This window comes from Sinocyclocheilus rhinocerous, unplaced genomic scaffold (genome assembly GCF_001515625.1).
Source record: "Sinocyclocheilus rhinocerous isolate Xijiao unplaced genomic scaffold, SAMN03320098_v1.1 scaffold192, whole genome shotgun sequence".
Taxonomy (NCBI): domain Eukaryota; kingdom Metazoa; phylum Chordata; class Actinopteri; order Cypriniformes; family Cyprinidae; genus Sinocyclocheilus; species Sinocyclocheilus rhinocerous.
In genome coordinates, this window is record NW_015627892.1 from 1,442,330 (window position 1) to 1,458,872 (window position 16,543).

Genomic DNA, 16,543 nt, shown 5'->3' on the forward strand with positions numbered 1-16,543 from the left:
GCTGTTCGTGGATAAGATCCCTAAAGTTGCAAAGACTAAAGTCTCAAACCCAAGAGATATTCTTTATAAAAGTCAAGACTCGTCCACGCCCTCCTAAAACGCCTCTTTTAAACAAGCCCCCACATGTCTACGTTACTGTGTGGGAAGATTTGCATAACGCCACCCAAATGTTCACGCAAAGAAAGAAGGCGTAACTTTGATTCTCACTGTAGTATTGTTGTTGCTGCCGCGCCGCCATGTCGTGGAGACGCTGTGTGTTTCCTTGTGAAAGTGAAACTACTTTGTTTGCCAAAAAAAACCATATCGGTCGGGCTCTAACAATAATGTACAGTATGTGGAAAATAATGTGTTTTTCGAACCTTAAACCGCATAAACACATTTCATTACACCAAATACACAAAATAATGTTCTTTTTTTAACAACGTCATATGACCCCTTTAAATAATATGACTTCAGACGTGCTTTTTCAGTCATTTTGGAGACAGATCCCTACTGACTTTCATTATACTGAAATCAGCAGCCAGTTCATCTATTAAAAAAAAAATAAATCCTTTTGTTACAAGAAAGAAAGTCATATGAGTTTGGAATGCCATAAGGGTGAATAATGATGCAGAGCTTTCATTATTGGATAAACTATCCAAAATATACTAATGTATCATTATAGCAAAAACATGATATATATACAATACCATTCAAAAGTTTAGGGTTGGTATGACTTCTTAAAGAAAATAATATTGATCATTTGTATGTTAATATTGATATATTTAATAAATTATATTTTTAATCAGTGTCTTTAAAGGAATAATAATTTTCTGCTCTCCATTGTCTTCCATTGCATTTTTTCCCCCCATACTATAGAAGTCAATGGGGACCACCACATTCTTCAAAATATCTTCTTTTGTGTTCAACAGAAGAAAGAAACTCATACAGGCTCTGAACAACTAGAGGGTGAGTAAATTTCCATTTTTGGGTGAATTATCCTTTTAACTAATCAAAGTATCAGTAAAGACTATATTACATAAAAACGATTCTTTTAAACTCTCTATTAATCAAAAAATCCTGGAAAAAAGTCACGGTTCCCAAAAAGGTTAAGCAGCACAACTGTTTTCAATATTAGTAATAATAAGAAATGTTTTTTGAGCAGCAAATCAGCATATTAGAATGTTCCTGAATGATCATGTGACACTGAAGACTGGAGTAATGGCTGCTGAAAATTCAGCTTTGCATCACACTTTTTGAAATGTATTAAAATAGAAAAACATTACTAGTAATATTTCACAATATTACTGTTTTTACTTTATTTTGATCAAATAAATGCAGACTTGTTTCAAAAATCGTACTGACCCCAAACGGGTAGTGGTAGTGTAGTAGGTCCGAAAATTTCCTGTTTTTAGGCAAAAACTCATTTACAATCTCTCATGCACATCTGCAGATCTCATTTCCAGTGTAGACGTTGTTGGTATCTTTGACTGCGAGCTGTCCTTCTCATTTTATCTGTGTGAAACACTCCCTCTTAATTACAGGGGACAGTTATTGCCACTGGTGAGCATGGTCCATATGGACAGATCTATTACATTAGATCCCTGGCCCTCGCCGGAGTAATTTAATGTGCTGCCAGTCATTGTGATGTGACAGCGATCAGATCAGCTCACTATTTTAAGTCTCTGAGGGTCAAAAGAACAATGAAGAAGTCCTAAAAGTGCAGCAAAATCCGGTAACTCTCGGCTTAATGTAATCATGATAAACTACAGATTGTTTCTCAATATTTCTCATCTTGTTACAGTAAAAGATGTCTAGCTTCTAAGCTTCTGGCCAGTGAGAAATTACATTTGGGCTGCAACAATTACGGTGAGGGAAATCAGCACGAGTTATTTTCGCAATACTCCACAAACTGACTCATCTCTTCTGTTTGAACAATTTTTCAGAACATTTACAAAAGAACAGCCTTGAAAACAGCAGACAAGGAATTATTTCAATTGTAATACACTTACAAAACTTAACTTCTGAACTCTACAGATAGTGAGTCAAATCTAAAACTTGCTAATATGCTTGGCATTTAAAAAGATGGACAATGGTCCAGAAAAGAGTCTAGTGGCTTTAAAAGGACAGTTCAAAAATGAAAAATTTATTTAATGTTCTTCCAAACCTTTGACTTATTCATTTTGAGAAATACTCTGGCCACTCTTTACCATATAATGAAAGTGAGCGGAGACTTTGAAGCTCAAAAATATTCAAAAGAGCGCCATTAAATTTAAATAATCCTTCCTTCTTTTTCTTAATCCATCCTGCCTATCTTCATTTCTTTTCATGCTTCCTTTCTCCTGCCCTCCGTTCTCATTCGTCAATTTTCCCCTTTTCCTGACCTTCATTTCATCCTGTCTCTTCCTTCATTCTTTCTTCTTTATATTTAAATTCTTTCCCTCTTCCTATTCTTTGTTCTTTCTTCCCCTACGTTCCTTCCATCTTCCTGTTCTTTGTTCCTTGATCCATCATTTCTTCTTCCTATCCATTATTCCTTTCTTCACATTCTTCCTATATTCCCTCTTTCTGTTATTCATTCTCTTCCTTCCTAGCCTTCCTTCGCTCTTTCTGTTCTTTGTTCTTTTCCTTCTTCCTGTCCTTAATTTCTCCTGTATTTCCATTCCTTCTATCTCCCCTCTTTCTATTCTTCATTTTTTTCCCCTTCCTACCTTGCTTCTTCCCCTCTTCCTGTACTTTATTCTTTCTTCCCCTCTTCTTGTTTTTTTTTTTTTTTAGGGATTCAGCGAAAATTCGGCCGCCGAAAATTATCGGCCGAAATTGGCATTTTTGGTTTTCATTTCTCCTTCCTTCCATTCTTCCTATCTTCCCTCCTTAGTTCCATTTATCTTCCTTCCTTCCTACCTACCTTATTTCCCTCTTCCTGTCCTTTGTTCATCCCTCCTTCCTTTCTTCCTGACTTCTGCAGATTTAAATCTTAGCTAATGTGTCATTTAAATCTATATGGCTTCAGACTTTAGCACATTATTCAAATGAAACTTTTTATTGAAGGATGCAATTCACAATTATACATTTTTGAGTTCCACACAGTTTTGATCAAGCCGGTGAGTAAATGCTGTCAGAAAGTTTATTTTTGAATGAAATAATTCTTTAGTGAAGATTTTGACGCACCTTGTTTGGCCTCTAGCTCTTCCTGGGACAGTACTGGTTTCTTCTCCTCAGCCAATAGAGGTTGAGGAGGCTCTCTGGCTGCTTCGACCAATCCTATCGCCAACTCCGCTCCCTCTTGCACCTCCCCCTTCATCCCGTCCTCATCTGAGTCGTCGTCCAGTCGCACACGATTCTTCTCCAGAGGCAGAAGGTCATTTTCTTTCGACTTTATTGCGAAGCAGATGGGCGCAAAGGACGCTGTGAAGGGAGCGATAATAGACACGTTATGTCTAGTGACTGTCGTTAAACTTCCTCACTTAGCACAAATCTGCTGCATAGGTACTGTCATTATGGTCAAAGATGTGATTATTACAGTCAAGCCCAATAGCTCATCTATATTTACATTAGCGGAGACACAGGGGTCAGCACTCAATTTTTAAACACTAAGTGACACAGCCTGAGCACAACAACAGCAATTAATGGATGGAGAGACATGGGATGGTGCTGCTACGTGGGTGCATGAGAACATTGTGAAATGTTAGTATGGCTGACAAGGATGTTCTGAGGTCAGGTGGTGAGGGACTCGATCATGGAGCGCAAAGCTGACTTACCTTTAAGGAGCTTGCCCTCGTTCTGCTGCTTGTCAGAAGAGCAGTTTGCTGTGCTGTCCCCCCCACTGTTGTAAAGCAGCGAACCCTGTGAGGCCGAGACGACAGGAACAGAGAGAGACAGGGAAGAGAGACACAAAGTTACTTTACTTTGCAGACACAGGTTAAGGATGAAAATCCTGAGCTCTCAGTTTTCAGACAAAGGCTCTCTCAAGAACTTGACAGTATTTTAAAGGACTTTCTTTTTACTGATTATGTGGTTATTCTGAGTCAGTAACTCCTCTATACTGTTAACAGGTGAAGAAAAGGAGGCACAGGGGGAAATGGAAGGAGTTCAGGCTACAGGCAGAGCCTGAGAGAGAACCCATCTCATTCTTAAAAGGCCACATGTGTAATATTTTAATGTTCAAGTTCTTTCTATGTCCTCTTTCATTCTTTTTCTTCCCTCTCCTTCCTTACTGATTTCTTTCCCCTTTACTTTCTTCCTGCTTGGTTACTCTTCATTCCTGCTTTCTTCACCTTACTTTATTCCTGCTTTTTCCGCTTTCTTCCCTCCTGCTTTTTTCCCTTACTTTCTTCTTTTTATTTTTTCCTTCCCGCTGTTGTCCCCTTCCGTGCCTCCTTCCTTCTTATGTTCCTTCCTTCCATTTTACATTCATTTCTTCCTTCCTTTCATTTTATATTTGTTCCTTCCTTCCGTCCATTTTACATTCATTCTTTCCTTCCATTTTACATTCATTCTTCCCTTCCAGTTTACATGAGCGACATTACTTCTTCAGCCTTGGGTTTCCTTAAACACATTCTCCCCTGTAGAGATGGTGCCATACAGAATGTCTTCATCATCTCATATAAAGGCGGTAATCCCTTAATCCTGTTTATGGGTAAAGTCAGCAGAAGAAATGCATGCTGATGGACCATAGCATGTGGAAGTAGCTCTATAACAGCAAAACACTGATGAGCAAAGTGACTATGGGAGAGTTAGCATGCTGTAATTTAGAGTATGATGGTAGGTGTCATTCATGAAGGCTTATGAAGAGATGTGATGCCATGGAAAATATGATTCTGCCATCATCTCTAAGAAAAAAATCATCCGCCCATAATCAAATACACAGCGATTTTGTTAAATCACAAAATGTACATTCCAGAATATTTCTCAGAATATTTTTGAGTTCACACTTCAGCCCCAATCCCCTGACACCACAGATTTCTTTTCACACTGTAATAATTGAACAGCAGTATGGTTGCGTCATCAGCACAGTCTGACAGCTGTTTAGCTCTGTAGCTAGGTAACAAATGCAAAGGGAAGGCATCAAAAATAGAATATATTATTTACTTATATCACTGCAATTAAAGAAAGAAGGTGATGCTTTAAAGAACGAGGCATATAAATGTTAATAATTTGTTACACAGCAAGCAAAAGATAAAAACAACAAAAGATAAAATCACACCAAAAATGCTTCTTAACACCCTTCTGTCACATTAGGTTACACATCGCCATTCAAAACACCATCAATTGCAAGAAAACAATGATAAGTGTTTAAGCAACAATATTGTTTTAGTTTATCTTATTTGAAGATTCTTCAACATTTCAACTGACTGCATTACATTTCAGTCTACATCATGAGCTGAAAAATCTGACCAGACATGATACAATTATGTGTTAAAACCTGTTTTGTCAAATTGCATGTTGTAAGAAAATGTACACAGGCAAAAGCAAATGGCTGTGACCCGCATTACATGGTTATTGCATCTGTCTTGCATCAAAGATACAAAGAACGCTAGCTGTTCACCTAAGGCTGTTTCTGCAGAGACAATCAGCAACGGAAAAGGCTTTGGCGCTTTGGGACTGATGCCCCGTAAGTGCGGTCGTCATCATGTACATCATCAATAACAGTTCACTTGGGTAAATTAAACCAGAATGTTTTCCAAATCGAATCCAAAACTCTTCAAGCAGACTTCCTCAGTGAGGTTCCTCACATCCTAACTCGGAAAGTAACTTTCATGCAAACCGAACTGAACAACAGTCAAACAGACTGAAAACTCTAGCGTATCTTATACTGCCAGTACAATGTTCACAAAACAGACTTTTTTTCTAAGCAGTGGCAAAACCACTTTTGTAACATGTAAGGATTCTCGAAAAAATTTCAGGTGGCAGAGAGCACAGAAACTGACAACAAAAGTAAGTTTCTTATTCCAAAAAGTCAGTAGTAAAACAAAAGTACATTCCAGATAGAGGAAAACAGCAAATCAAAAAACTGCTTTGAAGAAACTGGTGACTTGTTTAGTGATGCTGCCTCTGTTCTCTTAATTAATTAGTTTAAATGAGCTGTTGGAGGCCTTGTGTACAGTTTATTCTTTCCACTAATCAAGCCATCAACGCACTGGCATGAGGACAGTTGGGTTATCTGACAAATCCACTGCCACCCTATCAGGGCATTCCCCTCCTGCTCACAGAAAAGCAGGGCACTGCAATAATGGATAAAACAATGACAAAACAAATTGGAATAACAAGGGATGGAATGGTGAGGGAGGAGAGGTGCAACCAAGGTTCACTTCCTCAGAGGAGAATACAATGAAAGGCGGCAAACAAAGAAAGCAGGGTGACTGAAGTGCTCTTTGGCTCTTCCACCTCTTCAAAGGCGAACTGAAGTACAGCAGACCGAATGAAGAGACACAGGCACAAATCAAGAACAATGGCTTTCAAGCTGCAAGCGCAGAGCTAACTGGACTATAAAGTTAGATAAAATGCATGTAGATATAGTAATGACGACAATGAAAAGGAAGACTGGTAACTGACAAGAGCGAGAGATAAGAGATAGAAGGAAAAAGGGAGAAAGAAAGAAAAAGACACAACACATCCCTGAACTTGTATGTGAAACATAAACCATGTCTACAGCCATGCAATTACAACTGAAGTCTATGGGGCAAGGTATTTACAGTGGAGGTCAATGGGGCAAAGCACTCACAATAGACATCTATGAGGCAAGGCATTTACAATGGACATCTACGGGGCAAGGCATTTACAATGAAAGTCAATGGGACAAGGCTTTCAAAATGGAAGTCTAGGGGGCAATACATTTAGAATGAAAGTCCACAGGGCAAGGCATTTGCAGTGGAAATCTACAGGGCAAGGCATTTACAATAGAAGACTATGGGACAAGACATTTTCAGTGGAGGTCTATGGGCCAAGGGAGGCTCATGTTTTGTTAAAGCACTTCTGCAAAAAAAAAAAAAAAAAAATGCTATTTGTCCATTAAAACATGTTTTTAGTGGTAGGACTACTGTTGTAGGCGGATGGTCAAGACAAAGTTGAAAGACTAAACTGCTCTGATGTTAACACATAATATATAGAGTTTGGTGGATAAACTTTAAGAACAACTGTAACAGTGATTTGCATCACTGTACTTCTAAAGCATGTTAATAGAGCAACACCTCTAAAAAATGAAAATAAAACAAACAGTAATGTTACAATAAGGTTTCATTAGTAAATTTGTTAACATTAGAAGATGAATTACGTATAAGGAAACTAGAAACAAACAATAATTTTATAGGATTTATTAACCAACATTAATTTCTACATGTAATTAGGGCTGTCGCGATAACCGCAATATCGCAATACTGCGCTATTGACGAGCAAACCGCAGAGGAATGCAAGAACCGCAGCAACTGCGATTTTTGCGTGTTTTCTTTTTTCGTAAGGTTATGCCCTTCTCGTTTTACACTTCATGCATGTGGACTGAATATTAATCAAGTTAGTAATGATAACAATGTGTACCATGCTGATTTGTACAGAGGCTCCGTAGATTTGCACTTAACAAGCCTAAACAGACAGTGAATGAGAGAGAGATCGACTGAGCGCGTGCGATTACTTGCGTCTGTCCTCCAGGCTGAGTCATATATATTTGTGAAAATAGGTTGTCATGTCCAAGGAAAGCTCTGGCTTAGCATCGACGCCTAGCTGGTCAGCTGAGCCTTCTAAAATGGCGCTCAAAGTTAAAATGAGTTCAACAGCTTGTTTCATTACGTCTCTTTGAATGAATGAATCAGCGTTTTTGAACGTGTAGTTGAATGACAGTCCCTTTCCACCACCTTGTGGCACAACACTGTAACTGCACTGACTGACAGCCCGTCTAGAACACGTGCAGGTGGAAATATCAATAGAAAGTCTCTTGTCCAGTCAGATTAGAAGATCAGATTACAACTAGGCTAACTGTTATACATATAGGCTAACGATAGCCTAACAATCTTATTGTCAGGTTTATGTTCTGTTATGCGGACCGTTATTTTGTCATTCTCTTCTGTTTACTTCACTTCCTGTTTCAATGCTATTTGGTTTCGGTTTCATGGTCTTCTGAATATGACCTCGTTAGTTATATCGTAACACATACACACACAAATTATATATATATGTATATGTATGGCGATAATACCGCATACTATTAAGCCACTCAAAATTACCGCAAGGGAAATTCCCTCACCGCGACAGCCCTACATTTAATATTTTGTAACATTTCAAGTTGTATAAATCAACATTGTATTATGAATAAACATGGATTAGCAATGAACGAGTGTATTTATAAATTAACAATAATCTTAATAAAAGCTGTAAAAACTTAAGATGTTGCACAAAAAAGTCATCCATTGTGACCCATCTGTAATTTTTACAAACTGAAGGATGAAACTAAATTATTTCACAAATAACCGCAGAAACACTGGGGCGCTCATACTGTAAGACTGTAATCATCAAGGCTTCGATTAAACACACTGGATAATTCTCTTTATAATTAGGATAGACATAATAAAGGAGGTTATGGAGTACAAAATGCTAGGATTGACGGAGAGACTCTAATTAAAGATACGATCTATAATTGATGAAGCAGACGCTCAAAGACAAAGACTCAGCTCACAGGCTTAAAACAGAGGTTGGGGTTTGCAAATATGCCTGCTTAATTACCACAGAAGTGAACAGGAAGTGCTGCTGTTTGTTCTTGCACTGCCACTAATGGCCTGCCAGTTGCAGTAATTACAGACTGTGCTTTTAAAGTAGGTACAGGAGAATATGGGAGTCTTGGGACTTGACAGAAAACAGATACCCTGGCACCTCAGTTGGTCCTTAAGTGAACTATGTGAGACGTGAGACAGGACAAGATGAGAAGCAAGCATGTTGCAAGAGAGTGTGAGGAGTGGCACAAACAAAAATGACAATATCCATGCAACTATGCACTGTAACACATATGTGTTTGCATGTGAATACACACGACAAGTGTTCACATTCATTAAAATTAAATAAATTCAAGTTAACACAGAAGACTTCTTTCAAAAACATTTCAAACGTGTCTTAAGCACCAACTCAGCATATTAGAATGATTTCTGAAGAGTCATGTGACACTGAAGACTGCAGTAATGGCTGCTGAAAAATCAGCTTTGCCATCACAGGAAAAATTACATTTCGAAATAAATTCAAACGGCAAACAGTTGTTTTACATTTTAAAAATAGTTCATAATACTACTGTTTTTTTATTATTAAATAAACGTAGCCCTGCATAAAATACTTTTTTTTAAAACTTTAAAAATCTCAATTTTTCCAAACTTTTGAAGCACAGAGACGTCAAATAATCACAAAATCTAACAACTATGGTATTAAAATTCAACTCTTTACCTCAAATCATTCAAATATATGGTACTCTTCAGGCTAGTCCAGCTAATCCACTTATCGACCAGCAATAGACTAGAATAAGCCTTTACAAATAAGCTAATTGATTGTTTTACATTAAAGGAATGCTTTCTTTCCTAAAAAAGAATGGCATTCTTTCCAACACCCACTACACTGAGCTGTCATTTCTGATTAATTTTTCTACAAGTGATCAGTCTCCTCCTCCACATACTGTCTGTAGTCTGTATTCAGGAGCCTGTGGATGTTATTCACTTCTCCATGCATTGTAAGTAACCAGAAACCAAAGGGAAGCTGCAACCTTGGATGTACATAAAAAAGAGAGAGGGACACATGATCAAAAACGGTTTAGCTGAGGAAAAAGTGCCCTAGAGGGGGCTGTAAAGTGGCACACTGCTAGAAATGTGCAGACAGCCTTTAAGCGCCACTGTCGTAACGGAGATACTGGAGCTTGAAGGCATTTCTCAAAGTCACTGACATGAGTAGCGCACATCCATCTGCCAAAATAAAACATGAAGAGATTATTACAGCCCTCCATGTCTTTTAACCACCTCCAGGTAACACCACTAATCAGCAAAAGTATTCATAATTCTTTTGATTAAACAAAACACAAGTCTAATTAAAATTTTTTTTAATATTAACGTAATTTTCTGAATGATATATTTGGAAGATATTTTGAAATATTTACAGAAGACATGCAAATGTCTTTCCCTTACTACCGCCCTCAAAAACCACAACAAAGATAATTTCTGTCTTTCAATTTTCATGTTTTTAAAGTAGTCTGTTGGATATGAAAGAGAATGCAGAAACCATGCCAGAGGGTAAAAAATACACTTCTAAAAAATAAAGCTTTACTTTAATTTAAGAAAAAACACGAAATATTGGCTGAGGCAAAAACTTGGAAAAAGAGAGCAGAGAGATTTTTTAAAATTATTTAATAAAACATGAATGTCACATTTATTAAAAAATATCAAAGATTATATGTAAGGGATAACGCCATTCATTACCGCAACTTAAACCTCAACAGGCTGATCTGGATCCCAATGCAAAGTGGAGCAGTTCTCTAAGAACTTAAAGGGGTTTACTTTGTGATGATGACCATTCCACAGTTCATTATTATGTTGCTTGCATGGCTACTTATAAATAAATAACAAAATCAAATAAATAAATAAAAAGGACATGAAATATTGATCTAAGTTGAAATGATTTTAACATAAAAAGAATGCACTGTGCTATGAGAGAGTTGCAACTAGCTATCTAGGAAATTGGCTGCCAGGGACAATATTCACATATATAAATCAGTATCCATTATACAAAAATATCAGCAGGATCCTGCGATCGGCCAATCAGAATCAAGTATTCAAGAGAGCAGTGTAATAAGCAGAAGATATGCTCTATTGAATTCCAGAAGAAAGCTCTGTGCAGTTCAGAAATCATTCTAATGTATAATAGTAGTCGCTCAAGAGTGGAAGAAGAGCAATTTGATCACATTTTTAATAACGTTATAATGTTTGTGAGGAAAACAAAATGGGTATACAATACATATATAGTCGTTGGTGGAACTACAGAGAAATGTTTCCACTTTTCATTAAAAGCAGCTAAAAGGCCAACCATTTCATTTAAACATGAGCGCGTGCCAAAACCTCAGAGCTGGAACTGTTGACGGAGCAGCGGAAACTCAAAAGCTGTAGCACAAAAGCAATATTGATGATTTATGAAGTTGAGGTGACCAGCCAAATCCTTGATTATCACACAGGGAAATATTAACAAGGACCTCACCAAATCAAGCAAAAATATACTCTCAGGTTTCTAATGCCACACAAGAACAAAACTTAGTCAATTTCATTCAAATTAACTTAGAGGATCTTGATTGAAATATCAAATAATTAGGCCATTAATGAAAGCAGAGAAACAACAATGTCATGCTATCATCTGACATACTCACCAGACCCTGTTTTTCTTTGATAAATACATTAAGTGCCATACTAGACTAGTTTTAATGGAAATGACATATAAAGCTTGTCTGAGAAAGGTCTGATAAGAAGAAATAAAACAGGGCAATGGGCTCCGGAACAACCATTACCATGTATAAAAAGACCTTATTAAACATAAGTACATGTTCTTCAAAGAGAACACCACAAGAACTGTGATGATGGTCAAAGCAGACAGTTTTAAATACGAGACTGGGTCGCAATTACAAGAATCGTGACTTTAAGAACCTGCCAGCTTTAAGGTCAAACTCCTCACCTGACCTTAAAAATTATTCAAAGCGCCCGAACCATCCAGGACAATACATTATCCTCTAAAAGTCAAGCAACAGCAGTCCCTGAGAGTCTCCAGACAGCATTCTGCCTTGTAAAAGCCTTTTACAATACAAGTTCCCACATATATTTAAAAAAAAAAATATATATATATATATATATACTAAGGGGGGAAAACACATGAAATGTGGTTAAATATAGCTGACTTAAAGCAGTCAGACTTTGCTGAGATGGAGAAATTTGAAACAAATTTCACTTGCTTTGAAGAAGATCCCAACATCAAGTTTAAATGCTGGCTGAGACTGACGAATTTACAGGGATGCTGAACTTTGCAAATCATGTCAAGCATCCTCAGTGGATCCTGAATAAGTGAGGAGGAATAAAGGAACATCATGCAATGCAAAAAAAAAAAAAAACGTTTGTGTTGAGATATTACATTGTAGTTTTTCTGTGCGTGCGTTTATTCTGCCCTATTTATTGATTTGATACGACTTTTATTCACCCATAAACAGATAAAAAGCTTTCAGACACTTGGTGGGACACGGGTTTTAATGGGGCAGCGGGTGTTAGTGAAATATGACTAACCACATGATCTCCCATCGTGTAGTATGATGCTCAAAGCACTAGGTTGTGGGATGGTGTCTTTGAGGTATTCACACAAGTTACAAGAATAAATTGATTTTCACAGGCTTGAGGCTTCCTCTGTCCTTCCTCTGAACCTCTGGATTTCTATCGTGACCGCGCAAATAAAAATCCTCCAAAATGACTTAAATGAAAAAGCACTGAAGTGTGCATGAATGCAGAACGCTTCATCGGACAACACTTTGACATGGTTCAGTTTTTCTATCAGTTTGCTCTAATGACGTGATAAAACACGCAATTTAAGATGATATTAAACAAAATACTCATGCAGGAAAAGCATAATTCAGGAAGCAAAACTTTCTGCAACACCAGCCTTAAACTGAGAAATTGTACTGGCCATAAATATTACCGGCCATGAAACTGTATTTTGCCTAATCTTGTATTTTGCATAAAAGAAACTGGAGCATTAAGCCACATATTAAAAAATAAATACAAATTAAAGAAAAGTGTAGTACTCTTAGCATTATTTGCTTGCATAAGTCACTTGATCTGATACTTTGCTTGATCTTATGAAATGATATTCAGACATTTTAAGACTGATTTAAAGTTTGTACCTTTTTTGTGTTCCATGAAAGAAAGTCATAGACATTTGGAATGACATGAGGATGAGTAAATGTTGACAAAACTTTCATTTTTGGGTGAACTAATACTTTAAGCATCCAAGTGAGTCCAATACTTCTTGGGAGCATAACTTGATCGCTCTTTCAGACAATGCTTAGCAGCAGTCCAAAAGTGAGCTCAAGGGATCTCCAGAACTCTCTACCCAGTTAATTTTGGGAATGCATGTCAAATTTTATGCACCCAAAGCAAAGCCAAAGCTTTAAAAGTTTGGGAAGCATTTAGCACATCCGGCAGCTGGAATGATTGCCACTCAGTTGGAAGTACAAATAAGAGTGGAAGATATTCAAAATGAATAAACAACTAAAAATTGCACCACATATGATGCAAAAAGTTCTGAACAACTGAAGGAATTAGCTAAAGCCATAGCCCAACTCTGTCTCTGGAGACAATATTCCTCCTGGCAGGGAAAGCAAATAACATCAGATCCTGCTGTGAGCACAGTATTGTTGCATTGATTGTGACAATGGAACATTTCGTCTAATTTTCCCACTAAAACACTCTCCTTCCTCTTTTTTCGCAATGTTATAAGCTCTTATTTTTCTAGGGATGCACCAAATGTTCGGCAACCGAAATTATTTGGCCGAAAATAGCAACAAAAGATCTTTCGGTGTTCGGCCGAATAAACGAAAAGACCGAATAAATTGTATCGAACAATGACGTGACGCGATCTAATAGAGGTGCGCACTAATGCAACAAACAAGTCGGCAGTGTGGAATCATTTAAAACTGTCCGAGAAAGACGTAAAAATCATTACAAGCACCGACAGTGAGAGACTGTTTAGCACTGCATCTCATGTCTTCGATGAGAAGAGGATGGGGTGATTGTTGCTGGTTACTGTATGATGACTGAAATCGCGAAATGCCCTTAAACAATTAAATAAACTGCAGAACGTTGTGTTTTCTAATGTTGCATGTATTCAGAAAGTGCTGCATGAGCTCGCAGCGCCAGGGTTCAAAGTCCAAAGCGCGAGGAAAATCTGCCCTGAAATAGTGTTATTCCTCAGTTGCTTAGTAACATTTTTATGAATTGAATTTTATGAAGGCATGTGACAATGCTATACGTGCAACAAACGTCTTCCCAAATTCATAATGAGAATCATTTACAAATCTGCTGTTGTCAACAAAAAGAAGCACTAAGGTCTTCCTGCAGGTTTCTGCCAAAATAAAAGCTGAGAAAAAGCAAGAACTCCATCAACATGAATAAATGTTATTATTGTAATTTTTTGCGAAAAACCATGTTCAGTATTCGGCCTTCAGCCCAGTGTTTCATTTTGTTTGGCTTCGGCCAAGAATGTTAATTTCGGTGCATCCCTACTTATTTCCTTTCATTCTTTCTTACTTCCAACCTCCATATTTAGAGAGCTGAAGGCTGCAGATCTAACATCTCTTCGGATCCAGTGAAACGCTCCTAAAAATGAAGCTTCTAAAAGTGGGTTTTTGCAGCGATTCCATTGAAGAACCGTTTTGGGTTCCCTAAAGAACCTTTCAGTAAACAGTTCTTAAAAGAACCATTTTTATTAGTCTTAAGATTATTTTATTAATCTAAAGAACCCTTTTCCACTATAAAGAACATTTTGCATAATGAAAAGGTTCCATGGATGTTAAATATTCTTGATTGTACAATGGATCCTCTACCATTGCATAAAATGTTCTTTAGTGGAAAAGGGATCTTCAGACTATATTTAAATGTTCTTCACACTAAGACAAAATATGTATTTATTTTAAGAACTCACAAAAATGTTCTTTGGGGAAGCCAAAATGGTTCTTCTATTCACTATGAAAAGCCCCTTTTAGAATCTTATTTTTAAGAGTTAATAACTTTACAGGAAACACTTCAGGACAAAGTGGTGTATGTGTCTTATTCCATATTTTTTCTTTTTCTAACTACATCATGTAGAACAACCCCTACAGCTAAACACATATGACCATAAGACAACAAATAAAACCGTTCAGATAGGGCTGTCAATCTGTTTAAAAATGTAAGTAATTACATAGGCCTAATTAATTAATAAATTAAATCAGTTTATATCAATAAATAAAAATAATCACAATAATCAAAATTTAAGTACAAATCAGAGGACATGATGATTGCTTACATTTTTTTAAATGTGTTACTTTTTAAATAATTAATCACACTAAACATGTTCACTGATATCCCTAGCTAGCAAGAACATTAAAGGTAAGACCTCTATCAATGAGTGAACTGGCCAAACCAGAAGTTCTACCCTCAGAAACACACTGAGGTATCAAACAGCCAGAGTTTGCAAGGATGACTACGCCATGGCAACCGGAAAAAGAATCGATTTCATCTGAGCTCCCAAAGTCTCTGCTTAGCCCTGGATGAAAGCAATGCAGCGCACACAAAACTGCGCATAAAAGCCTGATCCTCACATTTCTGACCTAAATATACACTGACAGAGGCACACAGCCAAAGCTCGCAGCCGGCGGTCTCATTAAGGAAAGGAGAATCTTCAGTCAAACTGTTGATCATAATCACACACTGTGGGAAAACAGCAGCTACAGACTCAACTCAATGTGTGTAAACTTGTGCAAGTGACATCTGATTTCAAGTCTTACAATACCATCATAAAAACTCCTTAACCTACACAAATTACATTTCACTGTGATTGGCTGCTTTTTTGTTACTTTCTACCCAATAAAAGGAGCTTAAGTCGGCTATTAAATACAATATATGCAAGTACGTCTTCGGTTCCATCTGCTTTTTTCCATTTTATTATGTTATGCTTCATCTAGCTGTTTTTGAACATGTAACCTTGTTATGTATGCACGCCCATTCAATTTAAGGTACAGTGAACATTAATTAGATCATGCAGAAGTTGCCTGGCAACCTTCCATGAGTGTAACTCAGTGGTCACCAACGTGGTGCCCGTGGGCACCTGGTAGCCCGCATGGAGTCTCTGAGTCGCCCACCAAGCACGTTCTATAAATAGCCTAAATTAGCGTCGGGCGATAAATGACATCATATCGAGATTATGATCAAATTTATGTTAATAATGATGATAAGCTCTGGACATTTTTACTCAATATGGGTTAATCTAACATCCTATCACACAATAGAAATAAATGTTACAGCAACCAGTCAGTGCATGTCGCTAATAAGTCTTATTAATAAGTGCATGTTCTGTGTGTTTGTGTGAATGCGTGGAGTAGTTTAATCTGATACACAAACTCAAACACAGGTGATTCGCGGTGTTTTCAGCGTCTGCATCTCAATATATGAGGACATGAACACATGCACTTCATCTTCAGAGCTGCTCTGAGAGTCACTTCACCAGCTTTATGCAGTTTCATTTGAGAAAAAAATACCGTCAAATACATGCTGAAACTAAAACTAACTGAAAGACCTACACGACAAACCGTCAAAATATAAGTCCGATTTAACTTGAAATTATATGACTGAATATATTACTACTGTATACTACAATGCAATTCTCAAAGTAATAATATTATTTTTAAGGAATATCATACAATCAAGTTATTTTTTATTATTATTAATTTATACAGTTCTGTTGTGCAGCATCATGGCTGATAAAATAAAATAAAAAAATAAAAATGCAATGTTTTGTTGTAAATTGATTTTCATTTGATTAC

At 37.1% G+C, this 16,543-nt stretch overlaps 1 protein-coding gene across 2 annotated transcripts in view; it reads right to left on the reverse strand.

Annotated features, from left to right (window-relative positions):
- Positions 1-16,543, reverse strand: part of sfswap (splicing factor SWAP) — a 121,013-nt gene that overhangs the window by 66,069 nt on the left and 38,401 nt on the right. For both annotated transcript variants that reach the window (XM_016548269.1, XM_016548270.1), the window contains exons 11-12: positions 3,741-3,825; positions 3,151-3,387 (exon numbers count right to left, since the gene is read on the reverse strand). In XM_016548269.1, coding sequence (XP_016403755.1) covers positions 3,151-3,387; positions 3,741-3,825 — 322 coding nt within the window. The remainder of the gene's footprint in view (positions 1-3,150; positions 3,388-3,740; positions 3,826-16,543) is intronic.